Source organism: Ptiloglossa arizonensis, chromosome 2, assembly GCF_051014685.1.
Source record: "Ptiloglossa arizonensis isolate GNS036 chromosome 2, iyPtiAriz1_principal, whole genome shotgun sequence".
Taxonomy (NCBI): Eukaryota; Metazoa; Arthropoda; class Insecta; order Hymenoptera; family Colletidae; genus Ptiloglossa; species Ptiloglossa arizonensis.
The window spans coordinates 8,110,334-8,128,973 of NC_135049.1; the positions used below are offsets into that span (position 1 = coordinate 8,110,334).

The 18,640-nt window shown below is 33.2% G+C and overlaps 1 protein-coding gene across 1 annotated transcript in view; it reads right to left on the reverse strand.

The window, feature by feature from the left end:
• Positions 1-428: 428 nt before the first annotated feature.
• Positions 429-18,640, reverse strand: part of LOC143155163 (uncharacterized) — a 78,563-nt gene continuing 60,351 nt past the window's right edge. The window contains exons 2-4 of the mRNA XM_076327585.1: positions 4,742-5,010; positions 1,965-2,268; positions 429-1,839 (exon numbers count right to left, since the gene is read on the reverse strand). Of these exons, the coding sequence (XP_076183700.1) occupies positions 1,289-1,789 (501 nt within the window). The 5' untranslated portion in view covers positions 1,790-1,839; positions 1,965-2,268; positions 4,742-5,010 and the 3' untranslated portion in view covers positions 429-1,288. The remainder of the gene's footprint in view (positions 1,840-1,964; positions 2,269-4,741; positions 5,011-18,640) is intronic.

An 18,640-nucleotide genomic window follows, 5' to 3' on the forward strand; every position in this document is an offset into this window, starting at 1 on the left:
GATACGTGAAAATTTAATACGTATAATTTAATAAAATTTAATTTTCGAGCGTTCCCGGGGTAAATATCACCGCAATGAAAACCAGAGTTACAACACGCTTGTTTGGAAGCTACATAGCTCCTAAGATTGATCTACAGTCATAAGTAGAGTTTGCTGCATAATAAAACACGTGTTGTAAATAAATTTCCGATTTCCATTATTCACTCGTGTCAATTTACAAAACTAAAAATTGCGGTGTAGAGAGACTAGTATTTGAAATGGTGTTTATTAAAAACACCGCAAAGTATTGCCTTAAATATAATTAAACACAAGGATTTAATTTCTAAGATCAAATTGCAAAACATAACCGAACATTTACGATTGCCGGTATTTACTTCAATTAAAAAACTATATTGCGTTACATACAACCACAAATTGTTTGACGAGAACTTTGCACAAAGTTCAATTATAAATAGTATATAATAACGTTAACAATACAGTATTATCTCATAAGTAGCCATCTGCGTTTTATTTTAAGTACTCTATGTTCTCCATTGCTTTTGTGGTCGCCACGGCAAATGAGTCAGATAATATGTCTAGCTCGAGATATAGACGACATCGGATTATGTTTCCAAATGGAGTGCATTTTCCCAGAAATATCCATTTAGATTATGTATTGACACATATCCAAATGAATGCATTTAGAAACATTTAAAATACCTGTGCACTAGGGCAGAGGCACTACGAATTCAATAGTTTTTACGCCACTCAACGGTCACAAGGAGTCGTCCCAGAAGTACCTGATCCAACAAACAAAACACAAAAAAATTTGGGAAAAAGTATCTTTATTTCTCTATATAGTCTCCTTTTAGATCGATACACTTTTACTAACGATGTTCAATAGCTTCGCTACCTTACTTATAGTGAGAACCATCGAGCTCTGCAAAATAGCTATCAACCGCTGACTCCACCTCATCATTGTTGGCAAATCTTTTACCATCGAGCCATTTCTTCAAGTTTGGAAACGAAAAATAATCCGAGGGGGCTAAATCTGGCGAGTAGGATGCGCGATCAAATAATTAACCCATTGATTTTGGTAACAGATGTGTGATTAGTAACTGGTGCATCGTCTTGATGAAACAAAATCTTGCTTGCTAAATGCAACAAGTTCGTATAATACTCGCCGTTAATTGTTTTTCCTTTCTGAAGATAATCAATGAAAATTATCCCCTGCGCATTCCAAAAAACTGACGCCTGCAGATGGAACTGTCTTCACCTTCTTCGAGGCCACTTCTCAAAGAAGGCCTCTTCACGTCTCAGGTGTGAAGCAATGTACCCATGTTTCATCCATGGTTACGATTCGACGCAAACATTCGGTTTTATTGCTGTGAAAGCTTGTTAAACACTCGATCAAAACATTCTCACGACGTTGTTTTTGTTCCATTGCGAGTAATCGCGTCACCCATCTTGCGCACAGCTTTCTCATGTTCAGATTTTCAATCAATATGCGATGTATAGCACTTTTTGATATACCTACCATATCTGCTGGCTCGCACACTTTCAGGTGACGGTCATCCAATACCATTTTGTCGATTTTTGTCACCATTTCAGGCATAGTCACCTCATTTGGTCGACAACTGCATTGCTCGTCTTGATAGCCTCGTTTAAACTCTGCCACCCAATATTTTACTATTGTAAACGAAGGAGCAGACTCCCCCAGAGTAGAGTCTAGCTCTGCTTTCATATCGGTTCGAGTGAGGCCTTTCCAGTGAAAGTATTGTATCACATAACGATAACCAATTTCGTCCATGTTTACAAATTCACTGAGAACGTTCACTATTGACGGCTGCCAAACAAATACTAAACAACGAAGCGTTGTCAATTTTGAAACTTAAGCTTTATAGGGTCTGTACTTTCTCCATTAATCATTATTTTCAAACAACTACCGCCATCTGTACGTCAGGTCGGATATTTCCGGGACTAACCTCGTAAAGGATTTCCTTCTAATCTTTTGTGTCCTTTTCCTTGATCGTTTTATTTGCATTTCCCTTTTCTTTACCTTTCTTTAGACAATACACTTTACATTTCTTCTAAGAGTCAATCTCATTGTCTCTATATTTTCATAAACATCCAATTCTGTATCAATCACTCCCAAATTTTGTTCTCATCAGTTTCGATTCCTCCACCAATTAGAAACTACCAGACTTTAGCTTTCAAAATCTAACGTGATCATCTCCAGACTTCTTCCTTGACAGTCATATACTTTCGTCATTCTCTTCGCAAGTTTTACTTGCATCATATTGCGTTAAGTTAAATAAAACTGTATTATTATACATTGCATGCAATTTCCTACCTTCTTAATCACACAAGAATAATTTGGTGTGTAGTACGTGTCAATTATCATTAAATACAAACCGATGTGTTTTCGATTTTTGGTTGAGTATTATTCATCGATTGTTCAAAGATTTGTAGTTTGTTGAGGTACATCTTTTTTACCAAAAAATGTGCAGAAATATTTACTATATAACTGTCCAAAAGTGTTATATCCACCACTGTAATCGCCTGATCTTAATCCCACAAAAAATCTATAGGATGAATTGGAGTATAAAACCCATTAAACAGCAATACATTCAATAAAAAAAATTAGAAAATCAGTTAAAAGAAGATAAAGGATCTATTACATTTAAATATTTAATAAATATTATTTCAAATATGCTTCGTCGTTTAAAAGGTGTTATTGAACAAAACGATTATCCAACAAAATGTTAAACTTTTTTATTTAATTTAACAGAGTTAAAAAATTATACACATCAAAATTTAATTTCTCTAATCTGTCCGAATATTTGTAAAACGTAGAAACAGATTATCGTTTCATTAATAATTTATTATAGAAGAAAATATAATTGTAAAAGAACTGTTTATATTTCTGTCATCTACAATAAGTAATTTAACATAGTGTAAAGCAACTGAACAAATATTTCAATAATTTCTAAAGATATAAATCAACAAACAGAAAAATATTGTAGTATCTGAATATTAATGTTGAAAATAAAATACGTCTTATCGTATCTTTATACAAAAATTAGGAGAAATATATATGTGCTTGAACTATGCGTTGAAGAGTTTCTGGGTTATATTGAATAATATTTATAATATTTATTCACGCTGTGATTATTTATTGTTATTATTTATTCACTTGAGTTCTGTCTCTCGCTGCGTAAAGTTCTAGCAAAAACCATATATCTTCCCGAGAAATAAAATTAAAGTAAAATTATAAAGTACGCTGTAGTCATTCTTTTTAACCCATAACTTCTAATAATTAAAGTGTACGTGTACTTCGTGTTCTAAGCGTTCAACAATTAACGTCTTACGATAACCAGGCACGCCTAGAAGCATACATGGCAAAATTTATGTCCTTGCCAAAGGACCTCGTTTCGATCACTTCTTCTGACATATTATTTCGGAAAATTATAACTCAGAATAAAAGCTTACCTACATTGTTGTAGAATTTTTTATCATCGGTACTTTTTGTAGAATACCCTGGCATAATTTAATCGAATACTTTAGAAACACCCTGTGGAAACAATATGGGCATCATGAATAACCTGTCGAGTACTAATTTCAGTATTAAAACATGCTTCAAAACATGTAGATGTGGAAAGCGATATCTTTATTAATGATGTTTGGATAAACCATATTAATCGTGTCAATACTGAGAACCAATGTTCTCAATATAAATTGCAAAAAAAATTGTACAAAGTGTGCTTAACTACATTAAATAGTGTATTGTAAATGAACTGTATGCGATTTAATCCATTAATTAAAGTATCGTTACTTATGTTATAAGTATTATATTACCTGTTACTTGTACCAATTTACGGATGTATTTAACGAAATATTCATGTCTGGATTTGATTATCAATATTCAATTTTAAGGTCTGACAAAAATTGATTTATTATAAAGCATCTTAAAAAAAAATTTCAAGTAAAACCTGCTTAATAATAATTATATACTGCCATCATTTTGTAGTTCATAATTTAATAACCCAATTATGAGTGTCAATCAAAATAACAATTTGAAATAAAAGGTAAATTATTACTACAATAATTAATTGACTTGCAGTAACAAAACTTTGAATAACGTGAACAACAAGCGTAAATGGCACATACATACAAATGAAATAAATTAAATCTAGGGAAGAAGGAGCATGAATGATAAAAACTAGTACTTGTGTGCCATTTTATGGAATGTATCCTTTTCTAGAATTATAAAAGTCAATACGTTTACGAACTTTTTCATAAATTTGTTTCTGATAGTGTATTGTCGATATTAAGATAATCGATTTACTTTTTGGGGTATAAATAAAACTAAGGTTTCTTTTTTCATAAAATTTAAGTATAAGTATAAGAATAAACTAAGGTTTTCTTTTCATAAAATTTAAGTATAGGAATAAAACAGCTTTTCTCTTGTTGGACAGAAAATTTCAAGAAATGTTTTCTTTATTTTTATGTATAGTTTCCACAAGTGTCGAGTTATAATCTGTCAACATTGTCTCCATTAATGGTACAAAAGTGAGTCAATTGTATGTCATATTTTGATTACTTCCGTGGGCTCCTTTTGCAAACAATTTTACGTATTCTATAGGAAGGTTATTTTGTGTATTACGTTGTCCCTTTCTAACGTATAGGTTCTGCTGTCACATGTCGTTATAATTTTGTTACCATACTTGTTTAGTTTTGAGCGAATACGCGGAAAGGATACTTTCTCCGAAAGCCTAATAGGTGCTTGTCCGTAGTCAAATGTATATGTGAATTATAGTTTGTGCTACAGTTTTTTCCAAGTTCCATTGGCAGCAAACTGTGACAATATGTCCGAATTCGGAGTTATAGAAATTTATCCGTTTAACGAAAATATGTTTCTGGAATCTGAGTTTTTTGGTGTTTATGTGACAGACAGACCAGTTGCAGTCACTTGTGGCATCAATCAACAATCGTCTGCTCACAAAAATAGTGAGTAACAATTAGTAATTCCTGAAAAATAAATAAACACTAGCTACAGTACAGACAAGATTGAGTCATTGCCTTTAAACGATTCAACAAATACATCTATAATTTCCTAAAGCAGGACCACGACAAGAGTGCAGAACAAATAAATACAAAAGAAAAAGCACACTATGCAGAGAAGCGTCTAAAAAATGAAAAGCTTATAAAGCAAAACTTTTCAAGAACACTTAAGCAAAGTAACGAAAATAAAAATAAAGCGTAGAAGGAAAAACATAGTATGTTTATGTTTCTACAATACAATGATCTAAGCTTACTTGCTACTACGAAGGTTTGAATTATTATTTTATTGTTCAGAAAGCGATTTTTATATTTTGTTTAAGTTGGATTAACTTATAAACATTTTATAATTTATGCTTCATTTTTTTTAAAAATCTTTAATATGAGAGAAAGATAATTAATATTTTACAATAAAACAACTTTCATGACACTGTGTTATTTCATTACCATTAATATGAGATGCTAATTAAATTTCCTTAACTGATTGTATATATAGTTAACCTACCTCATACTGTAAGTACCAACGACGATCATGGACCTAGTTGACCAGTATAGAAGGTGTTAAAAAAGCATTAAAATATCTTAATTGTTATCACATTAAGCAAATTTTAATCATTAATTGGAGAGTTCAATATACGTTTTACCAGATGTAATAACAGTTATAATGATATTTCTCTTGCATAATTTATTAAAAATCAAACATTGAAAAACTGACATATCAGCCAGCCTATCTTCTATATATATACTGTTTCGAACATTAAGCAGTATTTTGCCTAATAAACCTGGAAATTGTCTTACGAAAATTAACATATCGATACTCTGTTAAATTTTTTCTGACAAAAGCATGGTCCAATTATGTAACAATTTAAAATACCTCACACAACATTAATATCAATTTTAACTTAAAAATTTCATTCTCATCTCCAGTGTGGATTATGCATCGACTGATAATGTTGGTTGCGCTGATTGGAAACATTGTTACCTCCAAATTTTGATTCATCAGTTCATAATATTTTAATAATCATTTTAAGATAATATTTGGGTCTTACCCAATAACTTTTACGATGATTAAAAAGGGAATTAAAAAGTCGTGGAAATCAAATACAATTAAAAGAGACCAAGTAACAAAGAAAGTAGTAATGGGCAGAAAACTGAAGGGGAAAGCTCAGAAATGATTTCATTCAAAATCAGATTATCCGAACTCTTGAATAAAATGAAGAAAATATATGGTGAAGAAGTAGATCGTTTTTCAAGAAGAAAGAAATTTAAACAAAGAGTATGGAAACACGATAAGCAATTCTTTGACTATTATCATGAGAAAGTAATACAGTAGTTCCTTTCAAAGTGTCACTGACCGGAATCGGACAGTGACACAATGAAAGAAAAGGTATGCGAAATTCAAACGCTTTTCTTTCCCTTTGACGCTCGTGGCTCGAGTCTCGCTCGCTTTTGAATAAATCGGGAACGAAAGACAGAATAATAAGAATGTTGAAACATAATGAAAACTTTTCACAACAGATATAGTTAATACTCAATCAAGTATGTTTCACAGACTTAAATCGTTCTACACGAAATAGAAAACATTTTGGAGTAAAAACTTTCGAATTTTGGTATATTTTAAATACGTTGTTGTCTTAAGTGATATTTCAAAGTATTATATTTCAAAGGATCTTTCAACATTTTGAAAACAGTTGATTTTTATTTCGATCAATTATAATGGTTGAATTAACAATTCGATGAAAATGATCTAGATGTGTACAATAGAGACACCGAAATACTGAACAAAAATTATTTCAGTTTAAATATAATGTCCTTCAACCACTTTGTTACAATTGTTTTAAACAAATGCAATTTTTTCATAGCAAAGATGAATTGAAAAATTGGAATAAAATAAGAGTATATAAGTTAATTGTTCTTTTTATGGACAAGTATATAAAAACGGTGACATTTTGAAAGTGATCATAACAATCTATTGATAATTTGAAATAGAATAAAACTTTTCACGTGAAGAATGTTCAGCTATCAGTGCTAAAAAGTCGCAAGAAAATTTGCATTAAAAATATAAAAAGAAACATTAAAATCTTCGAGATTTGATTTCACTTTCTTAAAGAAAAGTTCTTGTAAACAAAAAACATGCACTACTATACTTTATATGTACACAAACTTTCATTAAAATCAGTCTTTTAGGTAAGAAGAATTTCTTTATAATACAGCGTGCAAATACTTTTTGGAGCCACTGTATTTACTTGTAATATGAAGTAACATGCCCAAAAAGACATAAGGCATCCTAAAGGTTGATATAGCGCGACAAATCCTTGCATTCTTTACAACCGAATATTTTAAGTTAATATAATATGAAGCACTTCTTTAAAACTCGTATAATTTTTAGTACACTTTCGATTAGTAAAATAATCAGAATGCGAAAGATTTTCTATTGTGAAAATAATACATAAAATATAGTTATTTTGAATAATCGGAGCGGAGAATCAATGTTAGATCTTCACTTTGTGAAGTGGAAGTTTAATTTGAATAACATAAATGTTTAGAATATACCGCTAACACAATGAATGGACTCGTTGGCTGGCAGCCATCTTTTCACACATTCCGTTAGCTGCTCTTCGCACTAGAATTTCGCATTCATACTCATAGATGTCACTTCGCTCTCTTACTCTCCCTCTCAGTTAAACACACACGAAGCATAGTTTTCAGCACAACGAATCAGTCATGCACGCATAGTTGTAATTTCTTTTGTTTCCGTAATTCTTTTTATTTTTTACAAATATTTCACTGTATATCTACTACCTACTCCATAAAAAATATATTTATATTAACCTGCTGATTCGCCTTTCGAAGTTTTAATATGCATTTATACACCTTCTTTACATTTACGAGAAAATTACTAAAAAAAAAAAAAGAATCAGCGAATGGTTTTCATAAATACGATTATATGCATCGATTGACTCTATTTAATTCTGCTTCGTTGATCCCGCGCTTTATTTATGCCGGCAGTAATATATTTTAATATATACCGTGTTTAAAACGCATGGTTATTCTTTTTCCGTATCCCATTGGACCGGTGATGCTTGGCCCGGCTTGTTTTCGGTGTTCAAATGTATTCATTTTTTAAATACACGGAGGACATATTCACCGATCACACGACCGGGTTGAATCGGGAAAACAATTTGCAGAACCATCTGTTATGCAGTGTCGCGTCGGTCTTGCGCATAATTCGCGAGTTTCTTGACGAAGCCAGGTCACGACGACGACGACTTCATTGCTCGCTGCGCGGAATGTTATTTTTCGCCGCTTTGTCACGTAAATCAGGCCGAAAAATTCATGAGACTGCATCGGCGACGTTCCTGCCCCCTTACGACTTTTATCAGGATCGCGTTCTGTGTACGTCTGCATTGTGCCCGGAACAATGTGCAGGCCGCCGATTACGTTCTGCTTTGTGTGTCCAATATAGACTTACGCTTTTGCATATTTCATGTTGAACGGTTGCTCGCGCCGCGCCATTAAAACTTCCCGACAACCCCCTGCTGGATGCTGTTTTCTAACTATTCTTTCTAAATCAGTAACCTCGCTGGCAACTTTAATCGTTGATTATTGCAAGTAAACAAAACTTTTACTCCACTGATATATCGTCACTTTAAAGGTTGTACAACGACTCCTCGATAAAAGTCACCAAGGACTTAACACGATGGGCGATCTTATTTCCGAAATTGACATTTTCGCAATCGAAAGCGATAAGGTGAGCACCCACGATATCTTTCTGAGAATATTGTTAATGAATAGTTACAATTTTCTTGTGAAAAATGAGTCTTTTAATTATGCATTGATTGAATCGTTTCTGGAAAATGTTTAAATATGTACAATTAAAATTAGCCCAAAGGACGACGTGTTTGGACTTATTTCTAACGGGAAAAACTCATAAAAATCAATAACAAATATAAAATATATATAACAAATATACAATTTCTGTGCCATACTATTATAAAAAGTAAAAAATGTAATTTATAGGAGAGAATGTACGAGTGCAGATAAAAAATAATAGCAGATATAATATTGTACAATGTGACATATAATACCATAGTGTTGATTTTATTCGACTGTTCGCTATTCTATTTTACTATTAAAACAAATTTAAAACTACTCGTTTTCTAACGTAAGTTACCTAAATTCAATTTATCGTTCTTTAAGCGACCATATCGACAGCTAGTCGATAGTGAGTCTATCGATTATTTGTCGACAATATTATCGTTAGCAGTTACATCGAATACGTATCCAATGCATAAATTCACTTGCAAAAATAAAAGGGGGAAAAACTGAAGAAGAAAAGAACAGTTTCAAATTCCACCTAAGCCACGTTCATATACTACAGCCTCTTGCAAATACTGGTTCAAACGCCACCACAAATCGGATTCGCAGACCACCGGAATTCGGATTAAAGAAAGAATAACGAGTAATAATCGCCCGGACGATTGGAAGTTGCTGGGCCATTTGTTAAAAAAAAAAAAACTAGGCGGCATTGTTTAAGCCTGGATAAATCGTGACGCCCGGGGCGTGAAAAAAATTTCACCCTGCTCCGTGAAAATCTCGTTCAGGACTTTTGTTGCGTCACCCATAAAGCTTCATATTTTCTTTCTAACCCCTTTGCGTATAATTCTCGAAATGTGGACAGCTCTCCGCGAAGTTTTGGTTTAAATTAAAGCGAAACTGTTATTTCAGACTATCTTCTTCGGTTTGTTGAGATTTTATGGAATGTAACACGAGAAGATTCTTTCAAATTTATTATATTTTGTACATATTTTCATCTTTACCAATTTTATTAATCGAATTCAAATTTCAATTTTAATTATTGAAAATAGTGGAGCGTTTCTTTCGTATTCGTTTAATTTTTGACAAAATATCGTTTATTCAACGCACAGTCAGTTATAATTTATCGTATTTTCGCATAATGTTTATACTTTCTATTTCAACTAAATTTCTCTTTTTTTTCTTTTTTATTTAATAAAATATAAATATTACACTTTTGATTTATGGAATTATCTATACTTTAAGTAAAAAATATATCGTAGTTTCCGGCGGGCAAAAGTTCCCGAAGAAATGATTCTTCACATTTTCATCCAAAAACAAAACATTCCGAAATTTTTATCGAAATGATTAAAAAAATATATTACGCGAAGAAATGGTAAAAGAATCAATGTTATTTACTTTCTTCATGAATTGATTCGAAGAATGTAACTGAGCTAGCGTATGCAACAATTTTGAGTCACTTTATTTTAGAAAAAGATATAATGTTTGGAATATATATTGTATTTTTGAATCAATAGGTACAATTTTTTTTGTAATATAAAATTCACTTATTATATTTCTAATTATTGCCCTGTCTTCAAATATTACAAATTAAAATAAAGTTTCATATCATTTTATCCTTCTCTGTATCGAAGATATTTATAATCCCAATAAGCATCGTTACATTTTATAAATATAGTGAGACATTCCTATGTTCTAATTCTAAATTTCCAAATTATCCTCTGATATCTGGAAATCCTACTACTATGCAGTCCGATCATTAAAAACTTAAAAAGTGGAGACAATGGATGGAATAAGCGAAAGATTCCCTTTGTCCCTTACGTTGTTTAGCTTGTGGGTAGTGTTTCATCTTCTCCTGTCCTAATAATACATATGTATATCTGTCGATTCGCTACATTTCCAAATGAGTGTCTATTTTAACTTATACTAATTAAATGTGTCATTTGGTATGTTACGTTAGGTTAGATGGAGTTGAATTGGGTTGTGCTGCGTTACGTTGTGTTGCGTTAGGTTGGATTGGATTGGGTTGGGTTGGGTTGGGTTGGGTTTAGTTCGGTTTGGTTTGGTTTGTTTTAGTTGGGTTGATTTGAGTTAAGTTAGGTCGGTTCCAAGCTAAGTTAGACTGACAATCAGTTAGGATTCATAACAACGTCATTTGGAACATGTACATTTCATTACATTACACTTAATGCATAATAAAAACATTTATATATAAACCAACAAACATACATTGCTACGTGTCGCTGCTGGTTATTAAAATATTGGACACAAACAATTCATTTTGTTTAAATTCACAGTGTTGTATCGTTATACTTGTTTCCTTCCTCATATTTGCATCGATTAATTACGTTTCACAATTTCAATCTAATCGTATATATTTCAGGAAAATTGCAAATTTTATAAATTTTGGAATGTTCAATATTATTTCATTTCAGCTGACTTTTGTCGATTTTGTATCGTTTACATTCTACATAGAGTCCAAATTTGTTTTCAAAGCAAAACTATATCTGCGGTACTCGTTGAGCTTACTTTCTATTAAATAATTCGCCGCGGAAAAGCTCTGAACACGGCATACGTAATTAAAAACGTACATCTGCCGCAATTTCATTTGCCGAAATACGAAAATATCAGAATTCACAAAGCATTTTGTTCACGGCGTATCGTTTCCGTCATTTTTCAACCTTGTATTTGTCGCTGGTACATTCTGCGCGAACCGCTGGTAAAAAGAGCACTCAATACGATTCTTATTAAGCGCCAGTTCTATTTGCATCGAATCCTTCTCCCCTTTTTCTTTCATGTTCAAATTTTATTTTTCATTCTGACGCACCATTCGACCACGTTTCTGGTACTTCTCGGAATTGCAGCATCCACTGAAACGATAACACTGTTTCATAACAATTCTTTGGGGATTAAAAATGTCGAGACAAAGGAAACTCTCGAGCAAGGACCGACGAAATACGATAAGGATAAACCGAATTACAAAGGAATCTTGCGTTCGCCATCCCCTCTCTCCCTTTTTAGCTTTCAGCTCTCGTCGTTTTTTTAAACGACAAGATTCTCTCATTAAGAATCGCGACCTGTAAATTAGTTTGTGTAATCGTGGTGAGTTTCTCGATGCGGGAGAACGTAAAGGCTCACTGATCATCTTCCGTGAATGTGAATTTCATTTTCAATACTTCGCTTTAGGTATAAGACTTGCGATATTAAAATTTACAGAGAAGGTACAGTCCAATCGAGCCATTTATCATTTGTGTTTTCGATCATTTGTTTGTAGCCTTCTTCGTAACAAGAAACGCACGATACTCGAAAATACAAGAAAAACTATGTCAATTAAACACAAAGAAACCATCGAACATAACAATTACATTTTTATCGTTTATATTATTTTATCAACATCACTTATAATTTAATTCTTTTTATTTCTTACATGTTTGAGGAATATACTACTATTCTTTTTTATGTCACTTGTATAATTTCGATAAACACTTCATCTCAACTGAATGTTGTGGACACATTTGAAGTTCATGCTTGCAGTACTCCTTTTGAATTTGTGAACCTCGCAGTCAGTTGTCGTTGAATGTGTGAGCCAGAATTGAAACAAATTAATCATCAGTTCAGGTAGAAATACAACCACCTGAACTGACAACAACGCCACTTGCAGCTTCTTAAAAAGCAAAGACCAACGCGACGTATCAAATCAAAATATCTCGAAAACGAAAGCCTATTTTCAAGAAACCTATTAAGGTTTTTTGACACCAGGTTGTTCGATAAGTTTTGTTGTTTTTTCCATTGTAACAAAATACTGTGACACTTCGACTTTAAAAAACTGTAAATATACGAACGAGTCGACAGATGTACATGAAACTTCACACATGTTCATCAAACACTAGTACCATTCTTAGAAACATAAAACGACGAACCTAATAGAGCCATTTCTTATCGAACGACAACACTTATTGGGCAACCTATTATTATAATTTGCATCTACTACCGTTTCAAAACCGACTTTCACTATCGTAAGGTTCCCTTGTCAGACAGGATTTATGTAGGTCCACGAATTTGGTTCAACCAAGTTCACCAGACATTTATAGTTCCGGTCAAATTCCCTATATTACGAAACGATGGTAAAGAAATTCAGTACGTTTTTTCGGCACTCATTGATTCAACTTCACCCGTTAATTTAATTAAAGGTATTTAACGCCACTTGAATGTTTCACACCCGTTTCATCCACGAAATACTCTTTTCAAGACTTAAATGATTCACCATTAAGAATTAAAGGAGTCTTCGATAAAGAGGTAGACGTGGACGTCATCAAAGTACGAATTAAATTTCTGATCGTCCTGGACGATACGATGACACACGCTGCGATACTGGGTCGCGATTTTTTTTATACAACCCTTAATAAAAGTAACAATGGATCGTCAATTTACTATTGAAAAAGTTGTCTCGGAAAGTATCGTGAACGTGAGCTTTGAAAACCAAATTCTACAGATAGAATATGTAGAAATACTCACTGTATTGTTAATACAACTATTGTGTCTCGTAAATTAGACATTAATCTTAATCTCGCGGAAAAATCATCGCACCATATGGTGATAAGGAAAAATTAAGAAGTATATTGGATGCTTTAGAAGAAACTAAAATATTTCGTCCGAATAATTCCTTCTAGGTTAGTTCAATCATCTTGGTACGTAAGAAACCCAGCGATACTCGATTGTGCGTCGATTATACAGAGTTAAACCTCGCCGGACGAACGTGGGTCGCTCGAGACCCAAGTTTTATGACAATTAAATTTGAGCCTCCAGGTCGTTGAAAAATAATTTATGACCATTTGGCGTAGATGTCACTTCTTTGATAGACGTTAGCTGTTTTGCAGACCTTACGTTAGTCTTTCAGACATTCAACAGTGCAGTCGAAGTATTTTAAGAGTTTTTCCGTACGTTTATAACGGCCGAATGTTCGAATAACGATAATTTTGTGTAGAAATTGTGCAGAAAATTAATAAATGTTATTCATTAATAGTATTTAATTCTAAATACCCTGGTTTTTCTTTTCTCTACAATAAACCTATTTTCTTTATAATCATTTATAAATCTTTTATAATAAACCAATATTATTTCTGTATAATATTTTCTTTTCTCTATAATAAACCTATTTTCTTTATAATCATTTACAAATCTTTCATAATAAACCTATATTATTTCTCTATAATATCAATAAAATACAAGGAAAAGAATTACACCTTGGAATCTATTTACGCGTGATTTTGGCGTGGGTCAAAAATGATCCAACCTCCACGAGGTTCGTCCTCCGAAGATCAAACAACATCACAATAAAGGACAACTTACCGTCCCCGTTAATCGATGATCACCTAGATTAATTACGAGAGAAGAAATACTTCTCGAAACTAGATTGAAGATCTAGAAGATCCACGTGAAGATGTCAGAAACGTCCATAAAATATATAATACATCGTTTGTGACGGTGCTGGGGCAATACCAATACTTGAAGATGTCGTTTGAATCGATAAATGCACCGAGAGTTTTTCAGTGATACTTAAACGAGATCGTTCACGTACCTCGACACTTACCGAGCTATACATTGTATTTAGTTAAACGTTATTGCAGAGTTAAAAAGGGATATCGCAACAGTTTTTAAAAGATGAAAAAACCCGCATAAAATCGCGAGAGTGTCTGTGTGTACGCGTGACACAGGTAGGGACAAAATTAGCATTTTAATCGCTTATCCGGCGAGTGATGAGGCGGGTTGTTCAACGGTTCAGTGGCTGCTCCGTTCATTGGCCGTCTCCTAAGCGTGTACGAACCGTGAGTGTCTTCGAAGCGATGACAAAGTCGATATTAGCCCCCCCACCGTTGTCTCGAGTAATGTCGGAGACGCACTAACGAGGCTGCTCTCGTTTGCATACTCATTCGTTTCCTCCTTGTTTTTAATTCAGCCGCTCTAGGGGGCGTGCGCCGTGTAATTACCTTGTTTTACACCGCGTTACCGTTGGTCAGATAAGTTAGAAACTCTTCTGTCTGGTGAAAGTTCGACAAAATTAATACACCGGAAGCGTCAAAGGAGAAACCGTGAAATTCAGGGGATAGCTCCTATCCGCGAGTAATTTGAAAAGTTTTTAATTCGGTGAAACTCTTGGATATCAGCCTGGCGAGCGACGATGTCGTTTGAATCTAATTTTCTCGGCGGCGCGGTTTCGAATTGAAAGAAATAAACCTCGTTGGTCTCGTGTGTCTGGATTTTCAAAATTGCCTCCAAGAACGTACCGATCTTTTATATGCTCTTTTAGGATACTCGGAAAAATCGATTCAGAAAAACGAGTATATACTATATGTACGTGGTTTGAAAAGAAACGAGAATCGCAGTCGTTGAATTCTTGAACCACGCGTAAATGTAACTTAAAGAAGAATTCTTACTGATACTGATTTCTCAACATTTTTTAACTATGGAATCAGCGAACCAGGTCCGCCCAAAAACCTAATTATCTCGCTCCTTTCGATTCTTATTCTACTTGGATAATTATTCATATTCACGATTTATCAATTTATTTCTGTTCTCAATTTTTTCTATACCTTCAAACTCACTCGTTCGCAGACAATTTTAGATATTTACGGTTGTTAATCGTTTGACGGAAGGGAAGAAATTGGTGTACTGTAATTTATTTTTATTATTTGAATTTTATTATTTCCGTCGTATTATTATCTATAAATTTTCTTCGCAAACCTATAATTTTTCCTACCACAGGCGAAATAAAATATTTGCAATAATCTTGCAAATTTGATTCTTTGGTTCCCGGTATATTAATCGATAAATGAAAATAATGTCAGAAAATACATTCTACGTATTTTAAAAAAGGATGACATTCTTCCTTCCTGTCTTTTAATAAATCGAAACACTTTGTAGTGTCGTGTGTCACCTAAATTTACAAGTAGGGGTTTCGTGTCTCTCGAACAAAAAAACAAACTGACATGGCATAAAAAATGCAATAGGATCCAGTGTAATTGATAGAAAGGAAAATTGCTTGTTTATTTGACTTTGTTTCGGTTTTAACTATTAAAAAAACGAAACGCAACTGGAATTTTTTAGGAACGAATTCACAAACTTTCTCGATTACATGAAAGTATTAATGGCTACCTTCGAACAAACAGGGAGAATTATTTGCCGCTCGAAACACGGTAAATGCATCCATCGAAGCTGTACAAATCTCCAAAATATATTTTGAAACTCGAAGCTCATCGACGAATAAGCGCCAGATCGAAACAATGATGAAACGGTATCAAATATCCAATTACTGTGAATCATACGTTTGAACGATGGTAAACTTCGATATCTACACATTTACGTGCTAACAATGCTATTGCAATGAATTTAACACACCGATTTTGTACGATGTACAACAAAATATTTAAACACGTAAGATATTTCGATAATTAACCAAATTTTCATTTCACCGATACCTTACTCCGATTTTTAACCATGAATTAACGAATACCTTTAAAATTAATATTTTAAATTATTACGTGCTCTCCGACGATTTCAGCTTAGACTTCGTTTTGTATCATCGCATAGCATTTAATTAATGCTTACACAAGCATAATACTTATCGAGGTAAGTGGTGAATTCCTACGTAATTCTTGGTGATTAATTACTAATCGAAACACACAGCAACAAATACTAAATTAAACATCTTCTGCAGATAAGTTCTTACCTAAGCTTAAACAGCGACAAAATAGAGGATATTTTTCCAAATTTTTTCTCACAACGTTCAATTAAAATGAATCTTTTGCTACGAGTAAGACGTAGAGGTTGATTTAGAAATATACTAGATTGTTCGATAAATTTTGTCGTTCGATACAACTTATTTAACAGTACAGTACTAGATTGCTCGATAAGTTTTATCGAACGACAAAGCCTATTGAACAACCTATTATGTCCATACTTAAATAAAAGATGTCCTACAAAAGTATGTTCTATACAGGTTGGTTTTCGAGTTTTGGATGATTGAAAAAAAATGTTCATTGTCCTTATCTTTTAACATTTTTATTTTCAAACCGTATGAAATGTATTGTATATTCAACGGAAGCCAAGAATTTACTATGCGGAACTGAGAGCTGACGTCTGGAAGAAAACGAGAAAAATACTTAATTTTCCATGGAAAAGACAACAAACATTTTCAAAAATGTCTCAGATGTAAACAATTCTACAACATTCTACAATGACGAAAATAACGGAATGAGCAAGTTATGCTTCTATTTAGTAAAAAGTGTATTTTTTTAATAAAACGATTCGATATTATTACACTTTAAAAGTCACAATACATAAATGTTACAATAGATGAGACATGGATGTAAACAGACCCAGCGATCGTCATTTGCATAATTATTTTAACGAATGAAAGATTTTTAACTCAAATTTGGCACACTTGGATTACTTAGACTTAATAAACCCAGTAACGAACATATTTGCGACAAAAAAAATTTTAACCAATTATGGTGTTGTGTCTTCATCGCATAGAACAGAATTTGTAATTTTTTAAGTTGTGAATACCTTTCTATCATCAGTTTCAAAATTTCTCAATTAATAATGAAACACAATTAATTTTGAAAGTCGTTGTCAGCGACAATCAACATTTACCACATATGCGTTCGATGTATGTGTTTTTACGATTAAAACAGTTATCGATTAAAATCATTATATGCTCTTGGTGTTTAGATATCAAATCCATTATGAAATGGGGGATTGATGGGGACCGGTGCAACAGGAGATTGTGGGATCAGTCATTCCTATTCTAACGTAATTAAAAAGTTTTCAAGTGTTGACCGCTATAATGGTACACTAAATGTACTTTAAACGCTTCATGTTTCAGGAAATTAAATTTTACGACATATCTCAATTCTGTCAATGTAACTCCTAACTTAAATTTATTACAAGAATAATATGGTTAAACAAAAACAAAGGTAAAAATCGAAAAAAAACTTTTGGTAAAAAATATAGATATGTTACAATAATATTATAATAAAGCTTTCTTTACAAATTCACTATTTTGTACACTCTGTAAAGAAATTAACGATTACAATCAAGCGAGTCTCGCTGAAACACAAACATTGCGTTAAAAAATGATAAGTTTACAATAACGTGTCCGAGTGTGAAAAACATAATTTTATATAGTAAAAAAATAGTAAATATTTTACAAAATAAATATTAAAATCCGTTCCTTAATTTTGTAAAAAAATTTTAACCTTATTGACCGGTACGATAGACTGCACCCTTAAAGTTAGGTTTTACCACCAGAATTTCACCTGTTTTATATGTTGCATTTTCATGTGTCCGTATCTTCGCACGTGCATAACAAAGACGCTTAATAATCGTAATGAGAAGAGGATGGTAAACATTCTAAGCTATCGCGTCAAGTACTTCGCACTGTGGAATACAATCGCTCTCGCTCCGTAAACTACACCAGCCAAACTGATCCGAGTCGAGTGTGCGAAACCGATCGATTCCAATAACATAATAACACCGAAAACCAGAACCCTTCTGCAATCGAATAATCAGGAAACGTTCGAAGCTGTGGCTCATCGCGACGGAAACGAAAAGGAGGGTGCCACGCGCTCGCAAATCGGTTCGATGCGCCGCACTACAGCGTCTTCTTGGTCCGATTTTGATTTCCTTCGGCTGATTTCTCATCAAACCGACTAATGGGAAAGCACCGCTGAATTTTCATCGCCCCCGTGCCCGCCTCGAAGCAATCCCGTGGCTCTTACTCACC